Consider the following 27,799-nt stretch of genomic DNA (forward strand, 5'->3'; position numbering starts at 1 on the left):
TCGTGCCTCACCCCTCAAGGAGGAACTGTAACTTTGGTCAAGTCAAGTCCAGCACATGATCTGGGGAAACCCAGCCAGATGGGCAGGGTATAAATAATAAAATTATTATTATTATTAATATCATTATGATCTGTTGAATCGCAAGGATTCTGTCTAACTAGCATGAATAAATGGAGTGTCTTCCTTCTCCCATATATTTATCCAGTTCTTCTGTGAAATCAGCACAGAGAAAGTCGCAGATCCAAAGGGTGTTGAACTCAATGCTCTCTATTTACAGAGGTGCTGCACATACAGGCATTCAGTTTGAGACAGGCTGAAGATGGCAGTCTAATTTTGACTGTGAGGGGTTTCCCTCCACTCATTCCTTCAGTGTGGTGTTCTTCCCTGGAAAGGCTGAATTTCCAAGCACCTTGTCGAGAAAGATCACTCTCACCCAAGTGAAGCTGCCAACACAAATCTAAAGACTATCTAAAGACTACTATATGGCACTTGGCACTGAATATTCCCTTCAGCCACACTGTCTTCTTCCAAAATACAACTATTTTCTGAGATATGCCATTCTGAATGTCTGTGAATTAACCTAGACCACTCAGATAATACACAGGCACTGTAAGCATAGTTTCACACACTACAATATAGAGGGAAATATGAGTGCATAAGGAGTTGAGAGCTCTAAACTTTACTCATTGTTATGTCATTTAAGAAATTGGAAAGGTTAGCATAGGGGTGATGTGGCCTTTAGGTCACCAATATTCAAATGATACCCCACCTTATCTCTCATCCGAATCAGGAGAGGCAGTGCAGGTGGTGAATCAGTGCTTGTGGGTAGTACTGGGCTAAATGTGGACTAATAAACTGAGATTGAATCTAGACAAGAGGGAGGTTCTATAGGTGAGCAGCTCTTAGGTCTGGGAAATGATAGATCAATCTGCTCAATATAGAGTTGCACTCCCCTTGAAGGAGCAGACACCTAGTTTTCCGGTGCTCCATGAAGCATCTTTGTCCCTTGAGGCCCTGTTGGTCTTGGTCCTTAGGTATGTTTACACCCAGCTCTTGCTGTTGCACCAACTACAACAATTTCTGGCCAGAGATAGCTCCATGCCCTGGTAACTTCCAGGTTGGACAATTGCAATACACTCTACATGGGTCTACCTTTGAAAATGGTCCAGAAGTTTGTTGCGCAATGGTAGATTAATCAATGCAGAGTCTTCTTTATAAACAGTATGAAACTTTACTGAAGACAATAAACTTGTTCAGAAACAGCATCGTTAAAGAGCATACACAGAGTGCTCATAGCAGCTATCTGACTCTTCACAGAGGCATTGTCTTAGTTGCTGATTAACTGGAGTCCTGGAGCCACTGCCTGTGTGTTAAGATATATGGAGGCAATCCTGCTATTGGTTGCCACAATCAATGAGGCTTTCTGAGAAGAAGACTCCTGCCTCAGGAATATCCTCCCATTAGAAGTATCTCTCACTATCACATTGTCATTTCACTGTCTAATGAAAACATACCTCTTTCCTCAGGCCTTTGGGGAAGGTACTTTGGACTGGATTTTTATTGCTGCTGCTGTTTTATTTGTACAGTAATTATGTAATTTTACTATTATTGTTTAACTTCAGTTTCGATTTTGTTTTGGTGAAGCGTGGACTATATACACATAAATAGCAAGTAATTAAGCAATTAGGCAACCCAATTAGTCAGGTGGGGTACAAATAATAAAATTATTATTATTATTATTATTATTATTATTATTATTATTATTAGTGTTTTTCGCAGATAGTATCTCATGTAGAAGGCCCTGGTCCAATAATTTTCTATGTAGAAGAAATTCTATCTACTGGTATGTCAGAACCATTCAAATACAGTGGTGCCTCGCAAGATGAAATTAATTCGTTCCGCAAGTTTTTTCTTCTTGCGAGTTTTTCGTCTTGCGAAGCACAGTTTCCCATAGGAATGCATTGAAAATCAATCAGAAGGCTGTTCTGAAGGCTGGCGGTGGGAAGAAAAGCCCTTCTCCCCACCTCCCACCCCGCAAGCTCCGGGGACAGGAGGGCTTTGCTGCCGACCGCCAGCATTTTAAAAGCCCCCGCTGTCCCGGGGCGATTTTAAAATGCTGGTGGGCGGCAGCGAAGCCTCCGCTGTCCCGGGGCAATTTTAAAATGCTGGCGGGCGGCAGCAAAGCCTCTGCTGTCCCGGGGCGAGTTTAAAATGCTGGCGGGCGGCAGCAAAGGCTTCGCTGCCGCCCGCCAGCATTTTAAGATCGCCTGGGACAGTGGAGAAGTCTCCGCTGCCTCGGGGGCTTTTAAAATGCTGGGGGTTGGCAGCAAAGGCTTCGCCGCCGCCCGCCAGCATTTTAAGATCGCCCGGGACAGCGGAGAAGTCTCCGCTGTCCCGGGAAGGCAGGCGGGGGGAGCAAAGACTTTTGCCCCCCGCCGCCCTTCAAAAGAGGTCCTGGACCTCTTCTGAAGGCCGGCGGGGGGCAAAAGTCTTTGCTCCCGACTGCCAGCATTTTAAAAGAGGTCCCTGGAGATTTCCCTATGGGCTTTCTTCTTGCGAAGCAAGTCCATAGGGAAATTCGTCTTGCGGAACGACTCAAAAACCGAAAACTCTTTCGTCTTGCGAGTTTTTCGTTTTGCGAGGCGTTCGTCTTGCGAGGCACCACTGTACTCAGGCTCCAGTTGCACCCTGAAGAATATATTGCTTGGAAAGCTTTAGCACATCATTCTGCTGCTAATATAAAATAGTCCATAGAAAGAGATTTCCAGCAATCTTGAATCTGGCTCTTGGTTATTCTTTCTTTATTTTCTTATTGCCAGCGTCGTTGTTTCTAGTGAGGCACGGCAAACGTTTGAGTCATAGAGGTGTCTTGTTGGCATTGTTTCAGCTATAATTTGAGATATTGTGCGACACTGTGGGGATTGGAAACATAGATCCTGGGTGATTTGGGGCTGAGGAAATAAAGAGAGGGGGGTAAGGGTGGTGCCGTGATACATGATACTTCCTTGCTACAGAAAACGGCTGTTTTTTTGTTTTTTTTAATCCCGTGAGCTTGACCATGGAATTGGATATTCAATCTTTTATTTCACAGCCTCAGATAGTGGGCATCCCTCCCATGTCTGAAATGAACTGTCACTCACTTTGCCACCTGTACCAGCCTGACATAATGTTAAGTGGCAGTTTGCTAACATTCCAAATTGCCACCACGCTCTTTAACTCAGCCACTGGAATTCTTACTCAGAGTCTGCTGTTCAGCAGTGTTCAACACCTGCTGCCAGGGAGCATGGCAATACAGTGCTCAGGTAGCCTACTAAACAAGCTAGAATTTATCACCACATGGTGAGCTACAGTGCAAGTGAGGCAGGAGAAGGGAAATGAAAAAAAAGAGCAATGTATTCTTTATAGCCATTGGACGTTCACTTCAGGTCAGCAGAGCTGAGAACACTGACCCCTGAGGCTGCTGGAGAATAGAAAAGGCTACTAGAAGAATTATAGACAGGTTAGTCTTCCACTCCCATTGATGGGTCAGTATTAGGGGTTGAGGAGGGTTCCAATTCACATTTAAAGTCAAATTTATATAATCCATGCTTTCCAAAACAATATGTGAAATGAAACACAGTTGCCTTTGAAATGCACAGTTCTCTGAATTTTGCAATACAGTTCTCCAGCCATGTAATGTGTTCAAAAATCCATATGCTGTAGTAAAGTGTGCACATTCTGTGCACATAAGTGAAGATAAAATACATTATAACATGCATTATATTAGGGAAAGTTAATTTGCAAAAATGTGCATATTAGGCAAAATTGCATATAGACATTATATTGGGAGAAAAGTACACTAAGATGTGATGAATGTGCAGGAGGACAAAAAAAAAAAACTTGGAAACTTATGACTGGAAGGATTTAAAACTGAAAGAACCAAAATGATAGGATTTGCCCATCATTAGTAAGGATCAACAGATGGTTTGTTCTGAGATCTAAGGTGGTTTAACTATTCTTAAAAATAACAGTTTTATAAACCTTACAGCTATGGCAAAACAGCAACAACACTGTCCATCAACTATTTGAGGGGAAATGTCCTAAACAAAAAGCAAAACAAAAAACACATTGCCGGGTGCATTTTAAAAATCATTGATATTCTGATCCAATTTCAGTTAATGGTAAGAATCTGAGTTACCTGATCCTCTGCACACAGTTTTTCCACACGTTGGCCTAGAACTGGTAAATGGTATGTACAGATTGTGAGTTTGTACTCTGCACTCACAGAGTTTGTACAGGTTTACTCAATACATAAAGAACAACTGCCTGAAGTGAGAGGGACATGCTGGAAATATCACAACAGCCTCACATGCATTTATAAGAAAGACTGCTTTGGATAAGGCTATGCTAATCAAATAATATGTATACATAAAAGAACTAGCAATTAGTAAAGTAATGTTGCAGTTCAGAATCTGCCCTTCAGGTTGCCATAAATTGGTGTGATTAATCCAACTGAGAAAATGTCTGTTGCACTGTTGTGTGTGTGTGCATGAATGAATGAATAATATGAATTCAAAAATATATAGTTTCCACCTCTATTTTGTTTATCAACATAGCATCATGTGCACATTTTCAGCACACATAATCTAATAAGAGCAAAGGGAATTGCGTTGTCCACCATCCACCAGAAAATGTAGCATTCGAAAGGCATCATATACGGGTACAAAAACGCAATATGGTGTTTGATTAAATCAAGATCCTGCGATATTATATATTTACAAAAACAAACAAACAGATTTTGTGCCCTTGTGAAAAAAAGTTATTTGAGCATCATATCTTCTTAGCTTCTTGCATGCTGTAATAAGAGTGTGTTCAGTGTAGAGGGAAATAAATACCACAGTCTCTTTAAACTAAGTTGAAAAATCCAGCAAGAAGGAATGGCTACATATGGGGCAACAGTTGCACAGCAGATATTTGCTAAGGATCATCTTTATTGTCAAACTCATGCACTGTGGCAGAGATCCCAGAAACAGTAGATGAGCAGATGTGTCTGGTGGACTGAACCACTTCAGACTGCAGGTGGGGAAACAATTTAGAATCCTGTCACACGTGTGTTGGTGTGGGGATACTGTACATGGAAAGCTCGAACGTCATTAGGAAGGGTATTCTAAAGCAGTTCTCTCAGGAATTTAGTTATCTATGGGCAAGGATTTATACATTTATTTGGATGAAGGAACACTCAGTGGTACATGCCTACCTGCAGTCTCAAGTGGTCCAGTCCTCCAGAAACAGGTTTATGAACTCATTTACTAGCTGGCAGAGCTAGTTCTACTTTGAACGTGTGAGGACAATGTCTGCTAGAATCTCTGTAGCAGCATTGGGGTGGGTGGGTGGGTGAAGACACAGGGCTTACCCAGGCCATTTTGTTACCTGAGATAAAGATTCCCCCCCCCTTACAGATTTCGTGTGCAGGAGTTGCCTGCTCTGGCAACTGGAATCTTGCTTCAGCACTGGTAACAGGGACAGCGCTCAACCTGGGGACAGCAGGCTAGTGTCAGGGTTGTGTAACAGGTATGTGGCATACATAGTTCTGATCTCCAATGAAGGGGAGTAGCCAAAGGGCTCAGGAAGAATGTCTGGGGAGAACAATAGGGAAAAGATATGCCTTATTTTAATGTCATTGGTGTGTGACCACAGAGGAGTGAGCTTCTTTTTACTCTGGGGAAAAGTTTCAAGGAAAATAGAATAACTTATGAAATGGACATTTTTTCTGCCTTTCACTTTCTCAGGATACCTATTATGGGGCTAATAAAAGGCAATTCAAAGATAACTTGCCATCAGTGAACTAAAGGTGAATTACCAAAATACACTAGGTAGGTTCAGATTCTTCTAACAGCAAAGCTATCAGAGGAAAGTAGCTAACCTCAGTTACAAAAGCGGCATTTTTCCATTTGATAATGGGGTGAAATTTAACACATGCAAATGACCCACCTTTTCTTTCCAAATACAGCCATGGCTGGCAGTGCAACTTTATGCATGAGTGCTCAGAAGTAAGCCCCATTGAGTTCAACCGTGCTTACTCCCAGGTAAGTGGATTCAGGATTGCAGTCGCAATCAGAAGCTGATTTCTGCTGCATCCCTGTACTCTGAAGATAGGAAAAAAGGGACGAAAAATGCCCTAGAGACTGGAGACATTTGCCAAAGCAATTCTGTGTTGCCAACCAATTCATGACAGCTGCACAGCAAAAAAGCAGCTATTACTGTTAATAAAATGATTAATTTGCCATTTTTAATAACTGATTTCAAGATGGTGGTGGGGATGTTGTGTGCTGTTGCTGTAGTTGTTATAGTTGCTGATTGGAAGCCAAAATAAAATAAAAGTAGGAGCCAAGGCAGGAGCCATCAACATTGTGCCCTTCCAGATGTTGTTGGCCTCCAACATCCATCAGCCCTAGACAGTATGACCAGGGATGAACATTACCAACTCCAACCCAAGGGCTCAAATAAGGCAGATGGTCTGTGATCCCACATCAAGCTGTACTCCTACACACATCAGCCTGTCCTGTGACCTAACATAGCATAGGGTAAGTATGGATGACCAGCTTGCCACATGGTTGCTTGGTCATCTATATTGCTACTGTACAAAAAGAAAAGAACAAGAACCCCCCCCCCCCACACACACACACTTTTTTCTGTCACTCATTCTCATGCATGGTGAATTTTGGATCTTGGTTAGGCTTTGCCACATTTCTCTGGACATCTGTACTGATGGAGAAAGAAGGCAGCAAGAGAAAAACGTCACGATAATGGGTGATATCAGTTATCCTCCCACTGACTGGGTAAAGTGTCCACTCAGATCATGAAGAGGAAACAAAAATTCTAGATAGGATAAATGATTGTGCCTGAGAACAGTTAGTTGTGTAGCTGACAAGAGGGGAGGAAACTCTTGATTTAACACTGAGCAGTGCTCAGAATCTTGTTAGAAATGTGTTCCTGAATGACTTGGGAACAAATTCAACACTGGAGACAGGAAAATTGGCGAGAAAGTCCAACATTTTATTGAAGAAGACAGAATTTCTCAATAATTAGGTCTTTTAAGTTAAAAGGACATGGGAGAGGGAGGGTTGGCTGATCAAATCCCTTCAAGAAGCATCGAAGTTTTTCTTTTTTTAAAAAAACCAAACAAACCCCACAACCCTGCTATAATAGAGGCTTAGATCAAAGGAAGAGTACACCACAGATGTGAAAGGCTATGAAGAAGTCCAAGAGGATGCCAATCACACTCTAAAAGCAAAATCAAGTGATGCTTGCCAACCAGATTGGAGCCAAAATGGGGTCAATGAAAAACAAAAGGATGGTATTATCAGCATACTCCGGATTCCCCTAAGGTTTGCTAAAGTATATATAATCTTTATCATTATTATGAAGCCTAACGGGTCATCTTATCCCAGCCAAATGAAGAATAAGCAAATTCATTAGCCATGAAATGCTGCCAGTTGGAAAAGAAAATGGGGAAATGGAGTGGGAAGAATGGAGTGAAGAATCTTGGGGCAGGATATTCCTGGCTGGCTGGAGCACCCATGGTCGAAGATGAAGGCATACTGCAACATTTTGCAGCAAGTCCCACCTGTATGACAATACAACATAGAGCGTGTGGCTGCAGTGCTCCATGCTCTGATAACCTGAAGATGTGGGACTGCCCTTGAAGACAGCTTGGAAGCTGAGACTGTACAAACTGCAGTGGCCGGGGTTCCGGCAAGCACTACTGGCTAGGCACATAGTACATCAGTTCTTAAAGACTTGTTTTGGTTACCTGTGTGTTTCTGAGTTCAATGTGCTTATATTGGCACACACTGCCCTAAATAATTTGAGCCCCAAATATCTGAAGGAGTACCTCTTCCCATACAGATTTGCAGCAAAGGCCCTGCTGGCTGTTCAGCTACCCTATGAACTGTGGTAACCCCAGGCTATGAGTAGTGCCTTCCCTCTAACATGCATCTGGTCTAATCATTGTGTACATTTTGATGTCACGTCAAGATGCACCATTTTGCATAGGCTTGTGGGAGTGAAGATATCCCTTCCATTGCACTGTTGCTACTGTTTCTGACTGCTGTTGGTTCTGTTTAAATTCTGGTTTAGTAGTGTTCATATATTGCATTGCTTGCTGTACAGAGCTGGTCCTAGAATCAATCTCCAGCATTTCCAGGGAGGCCAAGAGCAGACTCCTGCCTGAAAACTCAGAGAGCTACTGACAGTGTGGACAATATTGAATTAGATGGACCAAGGTCTCACTCAGTTTAAGGCAGCTTCCTATCTTCTCTAGTAGGTCAGGACCTTGCGCATTTCCCAGTGGTCCTGCTGGCTGAATTTTGGAATGTAGCAAAGAACTGGGGCATCTCAGGCCTTACATAGGCTAACCAGGCCTATCCTGTAGTTGACCTTACCTTCTCGAGAAAACTGGCTGGTGCTGACTTAAAGAGTCCTTGTTGTTTTCTGCAGGCACTGGCAGCTACACTGTGAAAGGATGCTATTGAGGGTTGATCCTCTGAGTCTGAAGAAGGCAGGAGCAGTGGTGGACCTTGAGGTCTCAAATTTCAGTGGCACCCTGTGTGATGCCAAAATTTATCCCACCACCCATTTCTTGCACTCCATTCTAAATCCTAATTGGAACACCCTCTGCAGCACCCCCAAGGCTCGGCAGCCAGTGTGACCAAACTGCTTTCCCTCCCTTAAATCCATCTCTGGTGGATATTCTCAAGCAGGGAGGGACCAAGAGAAAGTACTGACCTCCTCCCCACCAAAAAATGAACATCCTATGTTTCTTCTCCATCTGTATCCTCCAGGTAGTGAGAGGTGCTGCGTTTGGGCAGGGGGCATTGTCTGACACTAAACAGCAAGTTATTTTAAGAGGTTGAAGTTTTGCTCAAATGCAAAACTCAAAAAGAGCATCAAAACAAATGCAAATTGATGGCACACAAAGCAAAGAAAGTATTTGAAGAGGAAATTGTTAAAGGCAAAAAACACAAGCATTTTTTAAAAAACAAGAGCAGTAAATTAGCTAAGGAGGTAGTAGGATATTCAGAAGACAATGGACTGAAAGCAGTACCAAAGGCTGAAAGAGAACTGCAGGCAAGCTGCATTGGTGCTCATCATGGAAGATGATGGACAGACTGCCATGTCTGAAGTGCTGTATTTGAGCAGGGGCATCTGAGGAAGTGTCAGAAAGAAGTGACAAATGATAAAGTTCTAAAGCTAACTGACAAAATGCAAATTAAAAATCACAGAGGACAGATGGCATTCAGTGAAGAGCTCTTAAAGAACTCAGAGAGGAAATTGCTTCAGTTTTAACAAAAAAATGCACATCATTAAAATCAGCCTCTTTACCAAAGGATTAGAGGTTAACCAATGTCATACTTTTTTTCTTTTCTTTTTTTAGAGAGACCTAGAGGGGATCTGGAAATAACAGAACTGTCCACCTTACTAGTGGTACATTGATTTGTAGAAAGCATTATCAAAGGCAGAATTGTTCAATATATAGAAGAACAAGCTTTGCTGAGGATGAATCAGCCTGGCTTCATCACATTTTCTGGAATTTTTTTTTTTTAAAGTATCAGCCAGCACTTAGATGGGGTCATCTGTAGATATATTCTTGGACTTAGATAAAGTTTTTGACAATGTTCCTCACCAAATGCAAACATAGTGGTTTCAAGATGAAAGGACACACAGATCTGGCTTGGAAAGCCATGGGAAGACTAGCCCCATAGTATTACTGTGGTGCTCAGTGCTTATATCAGGAGATTAAACACTCTGCCTGATTTCTAGAGAATGATCTCTGAAGAGCAGACAGAGCTCTTTATCTCCCAAGCTCAGTGCTGAGTACCACGTTATAGTGGAGAGCTATAAAACAACAACAAATCTGGCTATATACACATTAGCGGCTTAAAACCGAGTGAGGCTGTTTCCCCTGCTGCATTTCAAGTTTCATTTGCACATTGTTGTACACACTAGAAAAGGGAATGGGGGTGTCTTAGCCTGATGCACAGGACCTGTGTGGCTCCCCCATGCCTACAACCCCACCCCTGAACCATTTGTGAAGCTGTCATCTGCACATGTGCAATGGCTGTCTTAAATGCACACGTCTCAAGTTAATTGTGAAGTGAATATGACTTGTGTTTACAAATATGATGAAAGCTGGTTTGAAGAAAAGCACACCAAACAATATTATTTCTCAAGATAATACAGGATAGATATGGATTGTGGCTAATGCAGTATGTACACATCCTCAAACACCAGCAGTGGGAGTGCACTGGATAAGGAGTGTGTAACTGTGTAATGTGTACACAGCCTCAGGGTGCAATGACAGCGAAAAGGGCAAGCTCTGGGAACTGTCCGAAAATAAAACTGCCAGTATTGTAATGCTTTTATAGAAATCTATGGTAAACCCACCTTTGGAATAGTGTGTACCATTTTATTAATTCATATTCAAAGAGATACACTGGAGCTAGGAAAGGTGCCAAATCTGGCAACCTAAATTATTTGGGGTGGGAATATATGTCCTGTGCCAAAAGCCTACATCATTTGGGACTTTTAGTTTAGAGTGGAGGAGACAATGGAAGGAGGACACACTATAAAATTATGAATGGTGTGCTGATAGTGGATAGAGGAAGTTTTTCCTTGTAAAACTAGACCTCTTAAGATAATGCAGAACAGGCAAAAGGAAGTACTGGGTGGCATTCTACCAAGCTTTACTCAGAATAGAACCACTGAAATTCATGAACATGACTAAGGGTTCATCAACTCTTCCATTTGCCCAGTGACAAATCCACAGAAATCACGATTAATGCTATTCTCACAATTCAGCTGTAAACAGTGCGTTTCCCTGGGGGAAAGTAGTGGGAGTAAAGAAAAACCTCTAGAACCCATATGCCTAGAGATCACAGGATAGAGGTGTGGGTGAGCCCTGTAAGGTTCCTTAATTTTAGTGGGTCTACTGTGAGTAAAACCAACTTGAATTCCACCCTCTGTTTCACACAGCATAGCACTAACTTATGGAAGTCAATGCCACAGTGTTTTAAGACCTTTTAGATGGCTTTTAAAAAGAAGTAGCCATGGAGATTAATGACCATTAGTTCCGGTTGCTAAATGGAATCTCCGTGTTCTGAAGCTGGGGCATAAGAATGAATGGGGGAGACGCTCTTCCCTCCTTTCCTGTTTATGAGCTTCCCATAAACATTTGGCTCTTGGAGGCAGGGTACTGGACTGGATGGTCTGATCCTACAGGTCTTTGCTTTCTTTTTTAGGCGACCTTGTAGGCGGTAGTAACATAAATACTTGATACCTTTCTATGGTAATCTTTCACAACGTCCCAGCAAAGGAAATCACTCGCTATGCCCATCCCTACCTTGCAGATGAATCCTAGAATGGTAGAGTTGGAAGGGACCCCAAGGATCATCTATTCCACCACCTGCAATCTAGGAATCTCAGCTAAAGCAAGAAACGGGGGCAAAGAGAGCTAGCGGCTTGCCTAGCATAGGAGCCAACTCCTAGGGGCTGAGGTCATTTGCCCCCTCCCCCAAAAAATATTTGCGGGGCCCCATCCCCAAAGTTGATGGGTATTGCCATTCAAATGATCTGTGCGCACCATGTCTTGTGATAGATTGTGTGGGGTAGGGCTTATCTCCCCCCCCCCAATATTTTATTCAAGTTGGCACCCCTGTTGCCTAGTGAGTTGCCCCAGTGAACTCTGCGTTATCACTTGGTCCTTTCCTTCTTTTTCTTTTCACCTTCCCAAGCCTGTCTACAGCAACTACCGGTAGTCCTTGCAACAATAGTCCAAGTGCCTTTACGAGTCCCGGACCCGGCGATCGAGCCACCCGCTCGGGCAGGCATTCCGCGCCAGAGGTGTAGCCGCCGCCGCCGCGCCCTGCTGGCTCCTCCCCGTCTCCGCGCCACCCGCGCGCCTCTTTGGGCATGCAGCCGCAGTAGGAGTGCAAGACTCGCCCGGAACGCCAGCCGCTCCGGAACCGACCAGGCAGCGGCGGCGGCTGCCCACCCACCCATCCACCTACCGCCCCACTCCTTACCGGATCTCCCCCCTCCCACTCCGAAGGGGGGTTTGCCCGGATCGTTCCGCTATCTTTGTGCGCAATAAAGAAACCACCCCGAGGCTTGGCCACGGGGAGGCGGCATCCTCGCCACCGCCCCCCTACTCTCAGCGCACCAGCCTCTCCCGCACCCCCAACATGCTGCAATAGGAGCACTCAGCCTCCGGGAAAGAGGGCTGCCTGCCCGGCCAAAGGGGGCGCCGAGACCCGCGCGGAACAGTCCTCGCCGCCTCCCTCGGCAGGATTGTTATTCCCAATAAGGAATATATATTTTTGGTGTACAGTATGTGTGATTTTTCCCACCCTTCCGCCTTAGCCACCCCCTTTCCCCGCTTCATGTAACTGCTGGAAGCTCCTTTGATTGAGTAGCTTTGTTTTAATGATTATTTCCCCCCTCCCGGATCCAGTTTGGATGTCGCCTTGGACTTGTCAGCAATGCCGGGCTGGTGGTGGCGGCGGCGGCAGCGGCTCCCGGTTCTCCCGCCGCGTCTGCGCCTCGGCTCGCTCGCTTGCTCGCTCTCCTTTCCCTCCGCGCTGCCTTCGGATTGGTCTCTCCGCTTTAAAGTGCTGTCCAAGGGTTGGCTGCAGGGCTGCTGAATAACAGGTGCAGTTTGCTGCTCCGTCGCTTCGGGGAGGAGGAGGAGAAGGAGGTGGGGGGCAGGGGGGGGGGAAGAAGGAAAGAAAGCCCAGCAGCCGAGGAATGTCGCCGCCGCTGCTCCAGCCGCTGCTGCTTCTGCTTGGGGTGTGGGGTGGAAAGGGGGGCATCTTCAACATCATCACCCAAAACCAGGAGCCAGAGGAGCTTGTTTTCCCCACTCCCGCTTCCGTATGGAGAAATGGGTTTCGTGATTGTTGCTGAATGCGGATCTCTGGGCTAGGAACGAGAAGGGGGAGACAGAAAAAGCACCACACCAGCCCCAGCACCCAAGGATCATCATCATCACCATCGAAGGAGGTGGATTTTTGGGGACTGCTGTTTTGGGTTCGTGCGGGAAGAAGCGCCGCGGATTCCTCATTTTTTTTGGGGGGGGGGAATAAGAGGGGGGGGGAATCGAAGGTAAAAAAGGAGGCTACTTCAGCACTGCTGGAGGATGGGGAGAGCTCGGCCATTCCAGCTGATTCAGCAGCGGTTGTGTGAATGCGTGTGGATGTATATGTGATGGCGGGGGGGTTACAGAGCTCTAGGTTGAATGGGGAAATGTCCTTTCGGTAACTGACGGCAGCTTCCCCCTCCGTTCTGTGGGATCTTCTTCTTTCTCCCTCCCCACCCCTCCCTCCCTCCCTCTGTGGCTCGCTCGCTCTCTTTCTCGCCTTTGCGCGCCCCCTCCCTCGCCGCCTTTGCTCCGCATGCTTCTTGCTCCCCCCCGATGCCTTTTCTTTCCCCGGGGGGAGGGTGTGCCAGGCCCCTAGGAGGATGAGCGAAGGGGTCTCCTCTCCTCCGGGTGCCGCAGCTGGTGCCGAGGAGGGGGCGGCGGCCGGAGCCGGGGGTCCCGCGGGCGGCGGCGGCGATGGGGGCGCCGACCCGGCGGCCCGCGAGGTGCGCTGCAGCGACTGCATCGTGTGGAACCGGCAACAGACGTGGCTGTGCGTGGTGCCCCTCTTCATCGGCTTCGTGGGCTTGGGGCTCAGCCTGATGCTGCTCAAGTGGATCGTGGTGGGCTCCGTCAAGGAGTACGTGCCCACCGAGCTGATGGATTCCAAAGGCATCGAGCAGGACCCCTTCTTCCTCTCCAAGCAGCCCACCACGCCGCCCAAAAGCGTGGACACCACCACCACCAGCACGGCCACTACCACCACGTCGAGGACACCCAATCGGATAAGTACCCGCCTCACCACCATGACCAAGGCGCCCACCCGCTTCCCGGGCACCCGGGGCCCGATCCGCGCCGGCCTGCCGAGATCCACCACGGCGCGCCACACGGTCGCGCCCCCGACCGTCCTTGCCACCACCACCACCGCTGTCCCTTTCAGCACCACCATCCTGATTTCCCGCCCTGCGCCTGGCACCCCTGGGACCCAGCCTCTGCCCATCTGGCCCACTGCGGCATACACTACCTCCTCCTACAAGACCTATCTTCAGGACTCTGCTCCGTCCTGGACCTTATCCCCCTTCCAAGAGGCCAGCACCACCACCACGCCAGAGGCCAACACCAGCCCCAAATACCGTAAGTGAGACCAAACTTCTTGCTTTGCGTCAATAGGGGGAAGGCTTCCCCCTTCCCTTTTTTGGAATCCGGGTTGTTGGCGTCTGGGTGATTCTTTATGTATATATATATATGGAGGGGGTGGGGTGCTGTTGAAATGTCTCTGTTCTAGACCTGATTTCGAGTGCTTGTAACTTGGTGCAAATACCCAAAGGCAACCAGGCTTCCTTGAAGTTTGTCTGGGCTTTTCTTCCAGCCTGGATTCTTTCAGGAGAGATTCCCTCCTCTTTTGGATGTTTGTGATGGTGATGATGATGGAGATGTAACTCTCCTAATGGGCCCTTGGAGGTGGAATTCATTCACAAGACAACAGAGAGAGAGAGAGAGAGAGAGAGAGAGAGAGAGGAGCCAACCCCCACCTCGTCATTTCTGGCTTTGCCTTACCCCACCCTCCAAAGCAAAATCAATGCACACACCCAATTCAAGAGGAAAAAGGAATGTAGCAGGTTTGGGGACCTCACCCGTGGTCCTTTCAAGGGCTTTTGTTAGCGGCCTGGGCTAGAGGGAGAAAAATGCTGACCTTGATGGTTCTGTGGCTTATAAGGAGATGAAGAGGAAGTTAAAACTGAGAGCTAGTGCTTTGGACTGGAGCTTTGGTTAGGTTGTGCTCAGGATTGTTTGACAAGGGGTGTGTGCCTCTGTGCTGGTGTGTTTGTCTTCACCTTCCCATTCCCCTCCCACCTTTAGAAAAGACAAGACAAGAAATGCTTTCCAGCCCAACTGTGATCCACAGTCCCTTCCCCAGGGTGCTGCGCCATTGCAAAATAATGAGCCCCAATTCCATTTCAGGAGAATGGAGGAGAGAGCACACCCCATGAATATATGCATCAGCTCAGGGAAGTCGCCTTTCTCTTCCTGTGAGGCTCGCTCCAGCCTCATCAAACGAGTGCATCTATGAAGGAGATATATATATATAGTGGGGGGGGGGAATATTTCCTAGGCAGATAGGTGGATGGGTGGGGATCTTTCCTCCCCCCTCTTAGGCTATTGGTTTCCAGCACTAACACACACACCCCCAATCCATTCTCCTCACCCCTCTCATTTGAAAATGAGGATTGGGTACATTCTCTTGTGAAGGTTATCTAGGACAAATATCATCACAATCCTCTCTCTCTGCTCAGCCAACTTCTGGGTACCACTATTTAAGGAGTGGAGGGCCTGTGATCATAACTGGGTATTTGTCTGTCTTCTTTGATATGGTAGAGCAAGCTAGAAGCTGGGTTGCTACATGAAGATGGGACTCCTGTACTTACCAGTGAGTAAGTTCCATAGAACTCAGCAGAGCTTACTTCTGAGTAGGCAGACATAGACTTGCACTGTAAATCCCATTCTGAACCAATTTTATTACCCTGCACTCTCTTCCCAATTTGATGGGTTTTCTTATTTAAATAATTTGTTTCCTCTTTGTTCTTTCTCAAATATTCCTCTAAAGCTGTTTGCTGCTCATAATCTAGGCTGAAGAGCAATATGTGGGAGCCAACGGATGCTATGGTTTGAGGAAATCAAGCAAAGGGTGTGTGTGGAATTAACCTGGGGGAATCAGCCCAAGAGGATAGAGTACATGAGATGGTCAGTGAGAGGTAATATATCCTGTGGTCAACAGGCAAGAGGCAGCTGGAAGGTTGTTAAGTTGCATTTGGCTAGTGTCCTTGTTGTGATTTGGGGAGGGTTTCATTCCTTTACAGAAAATGAAGCTGAAATGCAGAAACACACCTTCCTCACTCCTCTCCTTGCTTCCCTCCAGAGACTGCCTGATTTTTCATGCCATGCCCCCTCTTGCGTTTGAAACTCCTTCAGAGCAGAAACCTATCTGGTATTTCCCAAATGCATTTATTGTCTGCTGCTGGACAGGCAGGATGTTGTGAAATTTGGAAATGCTACCCTGCAGCCCATTCCCCCCCCATCTAATTCCCTCCCCCAATCCAACTCCGTCTGTAAGAAGACTAGTAAATCCACTATGATTTTCTAACCTTGCTGAGTCCTTAGATTATAGAACCTGCTTAATAGATGACTGTCAGCTGGCAGGACCTACTACCCACCCTAACCAGCCCATTTTCTCTTTCTCTCTCTCTCTAATACACACACACACACACCATGCCACACATATGTTCAAGGACTGTTTATGTTTGCAAGCAATCCTTGGTCCAGATCTTGCTAATATAACTGTTTAAATCAGAGTTTAGACCTATGTGTTCCCTCCCTCTTCGCTCTTCCCTGCCCCCCTGCAGCTTTGCTAAAGCACAAAATATAAGAAGTGCAAATCCACCAGAAATTGACCCTGTTTGAGCACATTGATAGCCTGTGATTATCATTAACGGGAGATTAAATAGATTACATAAAAAAGGATTGGAATTTATAGGGCATGTGGAATTCCTCTCCCTCCCCCACCCTCCCCAAAGCTGCACAATTTTCTGTTTCACATAATCTTTCTATCAGGTTACAGTGGGAACAGAGTGGAAGTGATACTGTAATTTTTCCTTGGTGGGTGCTCAACCTTCTGACCTGATATCTACATCTTTCACTCGCTTTGATCCTCAATTCTCCCCCTTCCATTTTAAGGCCTTTTGTAGGAAAGGGGGGAAACGTAGATAAAAGGAATATATTCAAATACATTAGTTTCTGGACTCAGCTGTCTGTTTCTGCTCTTCCTATGACTCTGTTTCTTGAAAATAGTAATAATAGCAATAAAATATAAAAACTGGGTCTACAGTATTGTGTGAATATGAAAATATATATATATAAGAGAATGCTGAGCAAATTCTTGTGTGTCTGTCTTGATGGGAGAAAGGCACACACTAAAGGCAAATATGCAATGCTCTGTTTAACCACTAATATTTTTTTGGAAACAGAAGTGCTGTGGAAGGGTAAGGTTCAGGATATCTCACAGAATTCTCAGCACCACATTTCCCAGGATCCACTAGGGGAAGCCGTGGTGGTTTAAAGTGACATACAAGCATCAGAGATATTGAATTGTAGGTAGGCCTTGTGAATGTCTTCCTGGTGTTTTTGAAAGAGGAGTGCCTGATATGAATTCATGTGGAGTGATGTTTGAGACCTTTGCTGGTTTTTTTAAAAGGCTTTTCTCCCCCCCCCCCCCAGCTTTTTTCTCTTACAGCTGTTATGAACAATGAACAATCATTTACTCAGAGTCGTCCACTTTTCTTTATCTGCAGAAACAAGCAAGACCCATATGCAATGAGCCCCCTTGGAGATAATTCAGAATCTTATTTTAATTTTATTCCTTAGCACATAGGTGACTCAAAATGAGACACCGGCCACAATAACAAAGACTTTGCCAAACTTGTTCCCTCCAGAATTTGTAGGGCTATATAGAATTGTAGAATTGGAAGGGATCCTGAGGGACATCTAGTCCAACCACCTCCATTGCAGGAATCTCAACTAAAGCATCCATGTCAGATGGCCACCCAAATTCTGCTTAAAAATCTCCAAGGAAGGAGAATCCACCACCTTTTTTGGGAGTCTGTTCCACTGTCAAACAGCTTTTACCGTCAGAAATTTCTTCTTGATGTTTAGTCGGAATCTCCTTTGTTATAACTTGAATCCATTGGTTCAGGTCCTAGCATCCAGAGGAGGCAAAAACAAGCTTGCTACATTCTCCACATGACAGCCCATTAGATGTTTGAAGATGGCTTCCATATCTCCCTTCAATCTCCTCTTTACCAGGCTAAACATACCAAATTCTCTCAACTGTTCCTCATAACTCTCTTCCTTGCTGGCCTGCGCTGGCTGGGGTTGATGGGAGTTGTAGTCCAACAATATCTGGAGGGCACAAGGTTGTTGGAATCTGCCACAATTTTATTTATTTATTAAATTTGTATAAAGGAAGCCTGAGTTGTAGGTGTGAAGAATGAAAACAGACAAACAATGGACTCTGAAGTTGCTTTGGCTTCTTTCAGGGCAACACACCCATTTGTATATGGTAACAAGAGGCTGGGAGTGTAGCAGTAGCATCAATAGGGTGGAACAGTAGGAGCACTTGCCCTCAGTACAAACCGGATGGAGCAGCAAAGTTTAATCAAAGATCTTGTATTGGACATGTGTTATAATACAGTGGTACCTCAGGTTAAAAACACCTCAGGTTACAAACACTTCGGGTTACAGACTCCACTAACCTGGAAGTAGTACCTCGGGTTAAGAACTTTACCTCAGGATGAGAACAGAAACTGTGCGCGGGCGGCACGGTGGCAGCAGGAGGCCCCATTAGCTAAAGAAGTGCCTCAGCTTAAGAACAGTTTCAGGTTAAGAACGGACCTCTGGAACAAATTAAGTTCGTAACCAGAGGTACCACTGTAATTTTAATACAATGTTTCCTTGCCAGGAGGCTTGGTGAGAGCAGCAGACTTGGAAGAATAGCTTCTCAAAGGACCAGCATTTGCAGCCTCACACAGGAAACATATTCATACATAGTCATACTGGGGGGGAAATGACTAGAGCAGTGAGGGATTCTCCCCCCCCCCATAAGAGTTCCTGAACAGGAGAATTCCATTTGCATAGTGACAACCTGGCATTTCAGCATCAACTGGTCCCATTTTATGGGGTGGGGTAGGAGTGTTACAGGACTGGAAATCTGCCCTGATTGCAAAAATGGAACAGAGGTGAGGAAACTGTGGCTCTCCAGATGTTGTTGGAATATAACTTACTTCAGCCCCAGCCAGCATGGCTTAGGGTCAAGAGTGGTGGGAGTTGAAGTCCAAGAACATCTGGAAGGCAAATGATTCCCCATCCTTGCATGAGAGTGCAGACTCTGATAGAAGAGGTGGTGGTGATTTTCCATCTTCTGTGCAGCAAAAGGGAGAGAAACTCAAAAGGGTGTGTCTTGAACCACTGAAGGGAGCCTTGGCATTTAAAAATACAAAACAAAGACCGGGGACTCCAGGACTATAGGGAACTAATCCTGAACCAGAAACCAACTATATCCTGAACCGGAAACCATCTTAACTAAAAGAAAAGCATACCCCTTTAACCTTATTTTAAGAGTTCCTACTATAAAGTGAAATGATTCCCTCCTCCCCATAATATATGCTCTTCTAGGGCTGAAAGCATTGATCAAATCAGTATATAAATCGACAGGTTCATGCACTGCAGATTAAAAATTGATTACTGGATTGAAATTAGAAGCGCCCCTGTTTTATGCTGTTGTTGTTGCATACAGTATATGCCTCTGCAGCTCCTCAGTCAATTGATGTGCTGCAGTTAATTTTCCAAACACTTGCCTGCGTTATTTAGTTGAGAGAAACGGTAATCTGCTTTCAGTTCCTCAGAAGATCACTTGCAGTTGGTATAATAATGTAATATTTAATCTGTTAATGATGCTGTTTAATCAGACACAAGCAAGACAGTCAATTGACTGAGGAAACTAACTAGTTGATAGCCTTAGAGTCCACCCCCCTTTGATATTTTTGGTTCTACAGTGACTTTGTTGCTATGTAAAACTGAAATATTATACTCAGACTAGGTCTCCAGCAAGAATTCATCAGCGCAGTGAAACTGCTTCCTCTTGCATTAATTTGTGGCCTAGCAGAGAAACAAAGAGCAGCCAAAGCTGGATCACATAATGCAGAAGAGCCAAAATAGAGCAGTGTTCCAGAAATTGTAATCAATACCCTTTTGAGAAATAGAACAGAGAAAGCTCTTTCTATGAGCCTGAACTGCTATCCGAGGTTGCTTTAATTTCCTTCACGTTCTCATTCAGAAATATAAAGCTTACCTACTGCAATCAATTATGTGCAGCTAGTAAATGCTCATCATTATTATGAGAAGTGTGTGTGTGGAAAGAAGTCCATTAAATTGCAGAGGCCCCTGTGGGTATTTTGCAAAGAGTGCACATAGACACATTGCCCTCCTCCTCTCACATGGGATTCTTGCGCATGGAGGCAGAAACATGGTTGGTGGGGAAGCCCCAGGAGCAATGTTTTTTGTTTTGTTTTTTGCCTCTCAGGAGTACCTAGGAACCATTCATTTTATTATGGAATAAAGTATAAGGGTGCACTGATGTAAGGTTACGACTGCCCCCCAGGGAAGCCCAGTCTGGGATCAGTTTTGCCTCTTTGCAACTATGTCCAGAACCAGACACTATCTCCATTTCCTTCATCTGTCTGTCCCTGCCATTGCTTCTGTTTCTTGGTATTATGCTAGAATGTGTGGTGGAGCCTTGGAAACACCAGAGTGTGTTGGCATGTTGGGCTTTGAAGAGTGTGACAAGCGAGAGAATGTTGACACACGACTATTACATAGATAAAGCATGATATTGATGGTGATACCACCTGTTCAAGAAATCAGGGTTGGGTTTTTGGATTTCTGAGGGGAGAGGGGAAGAATCTAATATTTTGATTTCAGGGGAGTTTTATTGAGATAGTGTTGTATTTTAATGAGACATTTAATTTTAAAATATTGATGACAGGGCTGAGGGGGAATGATCAGCAACAGGTTTACATGGACAGTAAACCCCTCAGAGGCGAAGGCGCACACTGCTGAAAGCCTGCTCTCTTCACAGCCCATAAAACACTTCCCAGTTCAGTTGACACATCATTTACCAGTGTGGTGAGACCTTGATCACAACCGAACTGAAGCCAAGGCATTTATTTCATTGGACAGCAGATTAGGCCCTGAGCATGCAAAGGAATTATTAACACATTCTGGAAATCTAAGCAGAAATATGTTTCTCTCCTTCTGCTGTTTTTTTAAAAATAATTCTTATCTCACACACACACACACACACACACACACACATATACACACACACACACACACACACACACACACACACACACAGTGGGTTACAATTACTGTAAAGCAATTTTTTATTTAAAAAACCCCAGAATAATTAAATTCATAGACACACATCCAGATATATACTGAAGTCCATTCTGAGTTGAACCTTGCTTCCTTGGAAAATGTATTAGTGAAATTCTTGTCTGAAACAATACTGATCTGCATATGAACAGACAATGCTGCTGCATCAAACAACAACAACAACCCACCACTTCATCTACCTCAATATGAGCTACTTTTAACTAGAGATGTCAGTGATTAAACCTGGATTCTTCTGCATCAGTGTTGGGGAAGCTCAGGCCTGGGGGCCCTCTAAACCTGACCTCTGGGATTCTCCCCAGGCCACACCTCTTCTCAGGCCACACCCCCTTCTACCCTTGCTTTGAACCCTCCTTGGGTGTTTTTTGTTTGGCCGGGGTGTGTCCTTGAAGGCTGATCATGCCTCTAGCTTCCTTGGATGAAGGATAGAGATATAGGTGGCTGCAGAAGCTAGCATATTTTTCAAGGGTACATTTTGTGTTCATTGCTCCACTCACCTTTGCTCCTGATCCAGTGTATCACTAGCATACACCCTTTGGAAAGTTTTCCCGAAGATAATGCATCCAATAGGCTGAAGAAGACCCATGAGAGGGCACTTTACCAAGAGGTGGAGCTGCCCTCTTTTTGTATGCAGCTGAACCTACAATGCAATCTTTTAGAGAGCCCAAGGCATTATGGTACCTGAGGCGTTATATCCATATGGCATGTTAGGGCAGAGGTGGTGGTAATGGAACAGAAACCAGAAGCTGCCTTTGGAAGACCTTTGGTGCCTCTGGCTCAATACTGTCTATACAGACTGGCAGTGGCTCTCCAGAGGTCTTCCCAAAAGCCTTGCAGTGAAAATAATAGAATACTAGTACCTGATGCCCTGGCCCACTCCAGGGATGCCTCTTGCAAAGGGCCTTCCTAGGCAGCCAGTCAGCAGTTCTCTGTACAGGGCCCACCAGTCTGCACAGACTCCCTGGGGACTGAAGTGGAAAAGGGATATTTTTACACATACCAATAAAGCTTTGTACATGCCAAGAGGTGCTGTCCAAGGTCTTCTGCACTCTGCACACAGGGTGGTAAGGTGCAGCGTGTATTGGGCCACATCCTGACATCACCTGAGTCACCACATGTCATCTTGGGGAATGTATCTCAGCTTGTGTGGTCACTAGGGGCAGCGAAATGGCTTGGGGAGGGGGGAACTTGGCTGTGTAGTAGACCAGGGGTTGCCAGAGGCACACTGCAACCAAACACATGATGCAGTCTACTCAATTAGCTACAGCAGAATGTTTGTTTCCAGCCTCATTCCAATGGAGGACTCTGGGGATGCTGTGGGCATCAATGAAGACCTCTGCAAGTAGATGTGTGCCTAAAGGCGCCCCACTAGCAGCTCTGGTAGTTGACTCGGACTTATATATGATGCATTCATGACCAAACTAGATGTAGCATAGGAGACAAATGGAGTATTTCATGATGGCTGGATGCAACTGTGGGGCCTCTGAATTTGATCAGAGCAGCAGCCAGCAAAGCATTTTCCTGGTAAAAACAGGCCTCCTAATTTACTTTCTTACTTGCAGAGGAAAGGTCTATGTAAATTTTCCTGCATGGAGAACACAAAACTGGGGGTGATATACAGTCTGCAAAGGGATTTGTTTTGCCCCCCGGCTCCAAATGAATTTGGAGGCCTCACCATAACTGCATTGAATTTTAAAGGGGGGCGGTGTCAGGTTATACTGTATAGATCTCCTGTGTCAGGCCTAGTTTGGCCCTAAGACAGTCCAGCTTCTATCAAGAATGTGGTACTTTGGTGCTCTGGCCAAATAAGTGGAATAATTAGCTACACTGCTTGTACTTGGGTCATATCTCTGAAGGATTCTGCTGTGCTTTCATGTTGACAGCTAAAGGCCATTCTTTGCCAGCAGTGATTAGAAACAGGACTTTCCAACTGAATCAGATGCTATGTCTCTAAAAGGTAAAGGTAGACCTGACTATTAGGTCCAGTTGCAGACGACTCTGGGGTTGCACACTCATCTCGCTTTACTGGCCAAGGGAGCCGGCATTTGTCCACAGACAGTTTTTCTGGGTCATGTGGCCAACATGACTAAGCCGCTTCTGGCGAACCAGAGCAGTGCACGGAAATGCCGTTTACCTTCCCACCAGAGTGGTACCTATTTATCTACTTGCACTTTGACAAGCTTTCGAACTGCTAGGTGGGCAGGAGCTGGGACTGAACAATGGGAACTCACCCCATTGTGGGGATTCGAACCGCCAACTTTCCAATCAGCAAGCCCTAGGCTCTGTGGTTTACACCACAGCGCCACCTGCGTCCCAAGCCTTTTGTCCCAGGGTAGGGTCTGAGGGTAAATGATGCAACCTCCTTGCCAGAAATAAGCAGGTTAGAGTGTGTTCAGTACCTGGACAAGAGATTGTGCCAGAACCTCATAGAATCATAGAATTGTAGAGTTGCAAGGGTCATCGAGTCCAACCCCTTGCAATGCAGGAATCCTTCCCACGGCCATCCCTGGGTGGTTTTGAACCACCAACTTTCTGATTAACAGCCAGATGCGCTGACCCATTGCACCACTGGGGGCTGTATGCCCCCTTCAGTTCTATGGCAAAAGAAAGGTGGGATGTGATAGATAGATAGATAGATAGATAGATAGATAGATAGATAGATAGATAGATAGATAGATAGAATAAGGGTTGCCAAGCCTATCCAGTATTTACTTTTCTGTTAATTTGTCTGCACAGAAAACTGCAAAAACAAGGGGGAAAGTTTATGTCAGGAGTCATGTTTTCTTTATTTTGTTTTATACAAACACACACACATGCGCGCTTTGGGTTGTTTTTTAAAGGGAGGGGGTGTACCGTATAAGTCAGAGGCACTTTGTCCTTACATATGTTGTTATTTTTTTAAAGAAACTTCATTGGAAATGTTTACTCCAAATTCAGATGAAATGATACTTGAAAACAGAAGCTGGCACACAGTCACCATACCTCTCTCTCTCAATTTCCTCGATGTCCAACCTGCCCACCCTGCTGTGACCAGGAAGACATTTATTTGCCCCACCATCAAGCAAGGGAAGGACTATAACTCATTGGGGTATGCAGGAAGACCAAGGTTCAATCCTTGGCATTTTCATCAAAAATATAGTGATCTGGGAAAGGAGGTGGTGATCTGGTACCAGATGATAGGAAATATCGTCACCTGCTGCTGCTGGTGGTCAGAAGAGACAGTAATGGGATATAGGAACACAAGACCCTTGGGGCATTTATAAGTATTAGCACCTTAATCCAGGGACAATCTAGGCCATAACCCTCCTTCAAAGCTTGGTCAGTGAGGGGACAGGCAAGATTTGAAATAGCAACATTTGGTGTGCTTGCTTTGGGCAGGTATTTGGATTTTTGCTTTATTCAACTGAAGGAAAGGGGAAGTTAAGCAAATGGATCGTTTTTGAGCCCCGCACCAGGAGGCAGAAGTGCTGCCTACTATCTCACTACTCTGAAGTTCTTAAGGCTTAAGAACATAATATCTGAGTCTGAGAGACTATTTAGAAATGAGAGCCAGTAGGTCACATTCAGAGAGCTTGTCTGTGAACTAGGAAGTCTCCAGTTCAAATTTCATCTCTGCCATGGCATTTCTATGCCTACTACAATCCTAAACAAACCTGCTTGGGAAAGTAAGCCCCATTGAACTCAGTGAGACTTACTCTAAGCAGGCATGCACAGGATTAGGCTGCATTTGGGCAAGGTAACATTGCTCAGCATCTTCCTCCATTTGCAGTAACATAGTGGGACATCTCCAAAAATAGTGGGACATGGTGCTGACATTATGTATGTGAAATATTTCATACACTCAAAAAGGGCACTATGTAGACAAAACATATTATCAATCTCTTATTTGTCATGATGGCATTTTATCAGCCAGTTGTTTTATTCCTGGTACTTCCAGAATAAGGATGGCCTGATGCAAAAGAAGAAAAGAGTCCCTGTACCTTTAATAGCTGCATAGATGCAGGGATTTCAGTTGTGTAGCTTGCTTAGCTTATAAAGGTACAGAAGCTACTTTCCTACTCTGCATCTGGCTGCCCTATCCCACAATGTGATGTAGTGGGCAATCTCAAAATAGTTACATGTTCCTTTTAAATAATTAATCTATGCAAATTTTCACCAGCTGTTTTCTTTTCCTTGCTGGGAATGGGGGCAAACCTATCTTTAGATGGAGCTTCTATGTGTGCATGTGTGTGTGGGGGGGAGGTACTTTGACAATGGGTGGACTTGTGCAAAAATTCGCAATTTTTGGCTTTTAAGTCTCTTTAAAACCCACTTATAAGATAGTGTGCATTATATAGAATCCATATACAGCAAAGACTCAAACAAATTGTGTATATTATAGAGCAGAGGTAGGCAGAAGATAGGTTGGGATCTAATGGTAGATATTTTGGAGGAGACTGGCAAGGGATTTCTGATACACACACACTCCCCACACACAGTTGTATTACAGCAACACCAAAAAAAACACCTTTGTCCCTGTAAACTAAGTTGCTGAAACACAGTGCTTAGGTGAGAAGCAGAAGTGAAATTTTGCATGAAAGAGCTCATGAACTTGGTTCTGGCACTAACCACTTGCTCAGAGGCACCCTGTCCTTAATTCTTAGCATCAGTCTACACACCTGAATCACTAGTGCACTTTGCTCCAATTGATTGTTCTATACATACTTATTCAAAAGTAGGTCCTGATGAGTTCCATGGGACTTATTTCCATGCGAAGTGTGTGTAGTGTTGGGGAACCTGCAGCCCATGGGCCTAATGCCCTCAGTGTGGTATAGCACAAATCATCCCCATCTGTCCATTGATTCGCATGCTATGATGTCAAGTGCCAGAAGGTAAACCCAAGAGGCTAAATAGAAAAGGAGGAATTGGGAGTGCACTCTAAAGGTGTGTTCACATCACCATTTCCTATGGCTCCAGCATGTTCCCACCACAAGTATTTTTAAGCCAGGTTCACATGATGTTAGCCACAGTCCACCTGTATCCCATAGCTTTTGGAGAAATACCGGTACTCCTTTTTGGTGTACCTTCCCTCAAATCAGCTTCCATCTGATTCCAAAATGGAAACTGCCATTCTTTTGTGGTGTGAACACTTCAGGCAACTTTTGCGCATGTGCTGATGACAGCATGGGTGCAGAAAGAAACTTCACTTGGTGTGTGGAAACAAATAAACACGTGAAGGCATCCCTTCCTCCACTCTGATGTGAACAGTGGCAGGAGAATGCAACGGGATATGCAACGGGGAGGAACAAACTTGCAGCATTTTGAGCCATGACTTCAAAGGAACAAAATCCTTTCACCACTCAACTCAAATTCAAGCTGCACCTGCAAAGGAAGACTGAGGAGTCTCCCTCTGAAGTTGAATCACCTTTGAATTGAATTTATTACGGTCCCAGACCAGACTCACATACCGTGCTAAACAGATCAGAAACACAATAAAATTAAGTTTAAATTAACAATCAATATAACGATAAACAATACAATTATGGCAGCAGTTTAAATATGGTTTAAGGCTTAATCTCTACCATATTATCTATAATTTGCTTCTAATGCCTTAGTCTTGTTCCCTAAGTTTTATGGCAACTGTGCAAAATTTGGCCACCTTTAACGTGATCTCTGGATCCTTGTCCTCTATCAGAGATTTTAAACATTGAGGTTCGGGCCCACTTGGAAAATCACCTTGTGTCAAGTGATGTTGAGTTACTGACACATGGGAAGTCTCACTCCCTAGTCAAAGTGACAATTCCCTACCCCTGGTGTACAGGATTGTAATTTTATGCACACTTATTTAGGAGCAAGTGATCTTGCTTGCTTAGAAGAAGGCTGCATCAGGCTCAGTGGCACTTCTTTCTAAGTAACACCGTACAAGATTGGTCTGACTGACAACATACTGCCCCCCTTATTTCTCTTCCTTCCTTCCTTCCTTCCTTCCTTCCTTCCTTCCTTCCTTCCTTCCTTCCTTTCTTCCTTTGTTATCCACAAAGCTCCCACTTGAGGAGCACCTCCTTACTCTAGTGAGTAAGAAAAAGAATGAGACAAAGGGGAAAATTGATACACCCAAAGTAGAGGACCTTGTCAAAGTAGAGGACCTTGTCCACATCAACTTGAGGTTCCCTAATCCACCAGCCATGACTTGTTTAAAGACCTTGAAACTTGGTTATTATTTTTAATGGTGATGAGTAACCCTCTCAAGATGTGTGTCTGTTACTGAAAACTTACCTTTTGGCTTTGTTGTACTGACAGATCTAAATGGTTGTCTTCAAAAGCTCTGCAGGCATTGGAATATCTCCTTGAGCTTCAAGGGACACTTTTAACATAATGCATTTTCTCTCTCTTTAAAATCTCAATGGCATGAAATCAGTTGGGTGTAAACACACACACCTCCACACACAATTCACAACAGTTTGGTTCTCTCTCACTCCTCTGAAACTTTAGATTTCTAGCTCATTATAAACGGAGGCTTGATTGCTGGCTGTTACCAGATAGAGGGGCTGTAGCACTGCATAATAGCACACCATTAAATTAGCATTAATAGCAGTGAGCTTCTTTCACAGATCGGATCATTCTCAGGACTCGTAAAGCAAAGCAGCTGACCTAAGACAGACTGATTCTCTTGCAGTGTCTTCTGTGGTCTCTTTATGGGAA

General features: G+C 44.9%; 1 protein-coding gene across 2 annotated transcripts in view; it reads left to right on the top strand.

Annotated features, from left to right (window-relative positions):
* The first annotated feature begins 12,059 nt into the window (after positions 1-12,059).
* Positions 12,060-27,799, top strand: part of NRG3 (neuregulin 3) — a 606,841-nt gene continuing 591,101 nt past the window's right edge. For both annotated transcript variants that reach the window (XM_083502598.1, XM_083502599.1), the window contains exon 1: positions 12,060-14,248. In XM_083502598.1, coding sequence (XP_083358724.1) covers positions 13,498-14,248 — 751 coding nt within the window. In that variant the 5' untranslated portion in view covers positions 12,060-13,497. The remainder of the gene's footprint in view (positions 14,249-27,799) is intronic.

The sequence above is a fragment of the Podarcis liolepis genome (genome assembly GCF_965112155.1).
Source record: "Podarcis liolepis genome assembly, chromosome: 5".
In the NCBI taxonomy this organism is placed as follows: domain Eukaryota; kingdom Metazoa; phylum Chordata; class Lepidosauria; order Squamata; family Lacertidae; genus Podarcis; species Podarcis liolepis.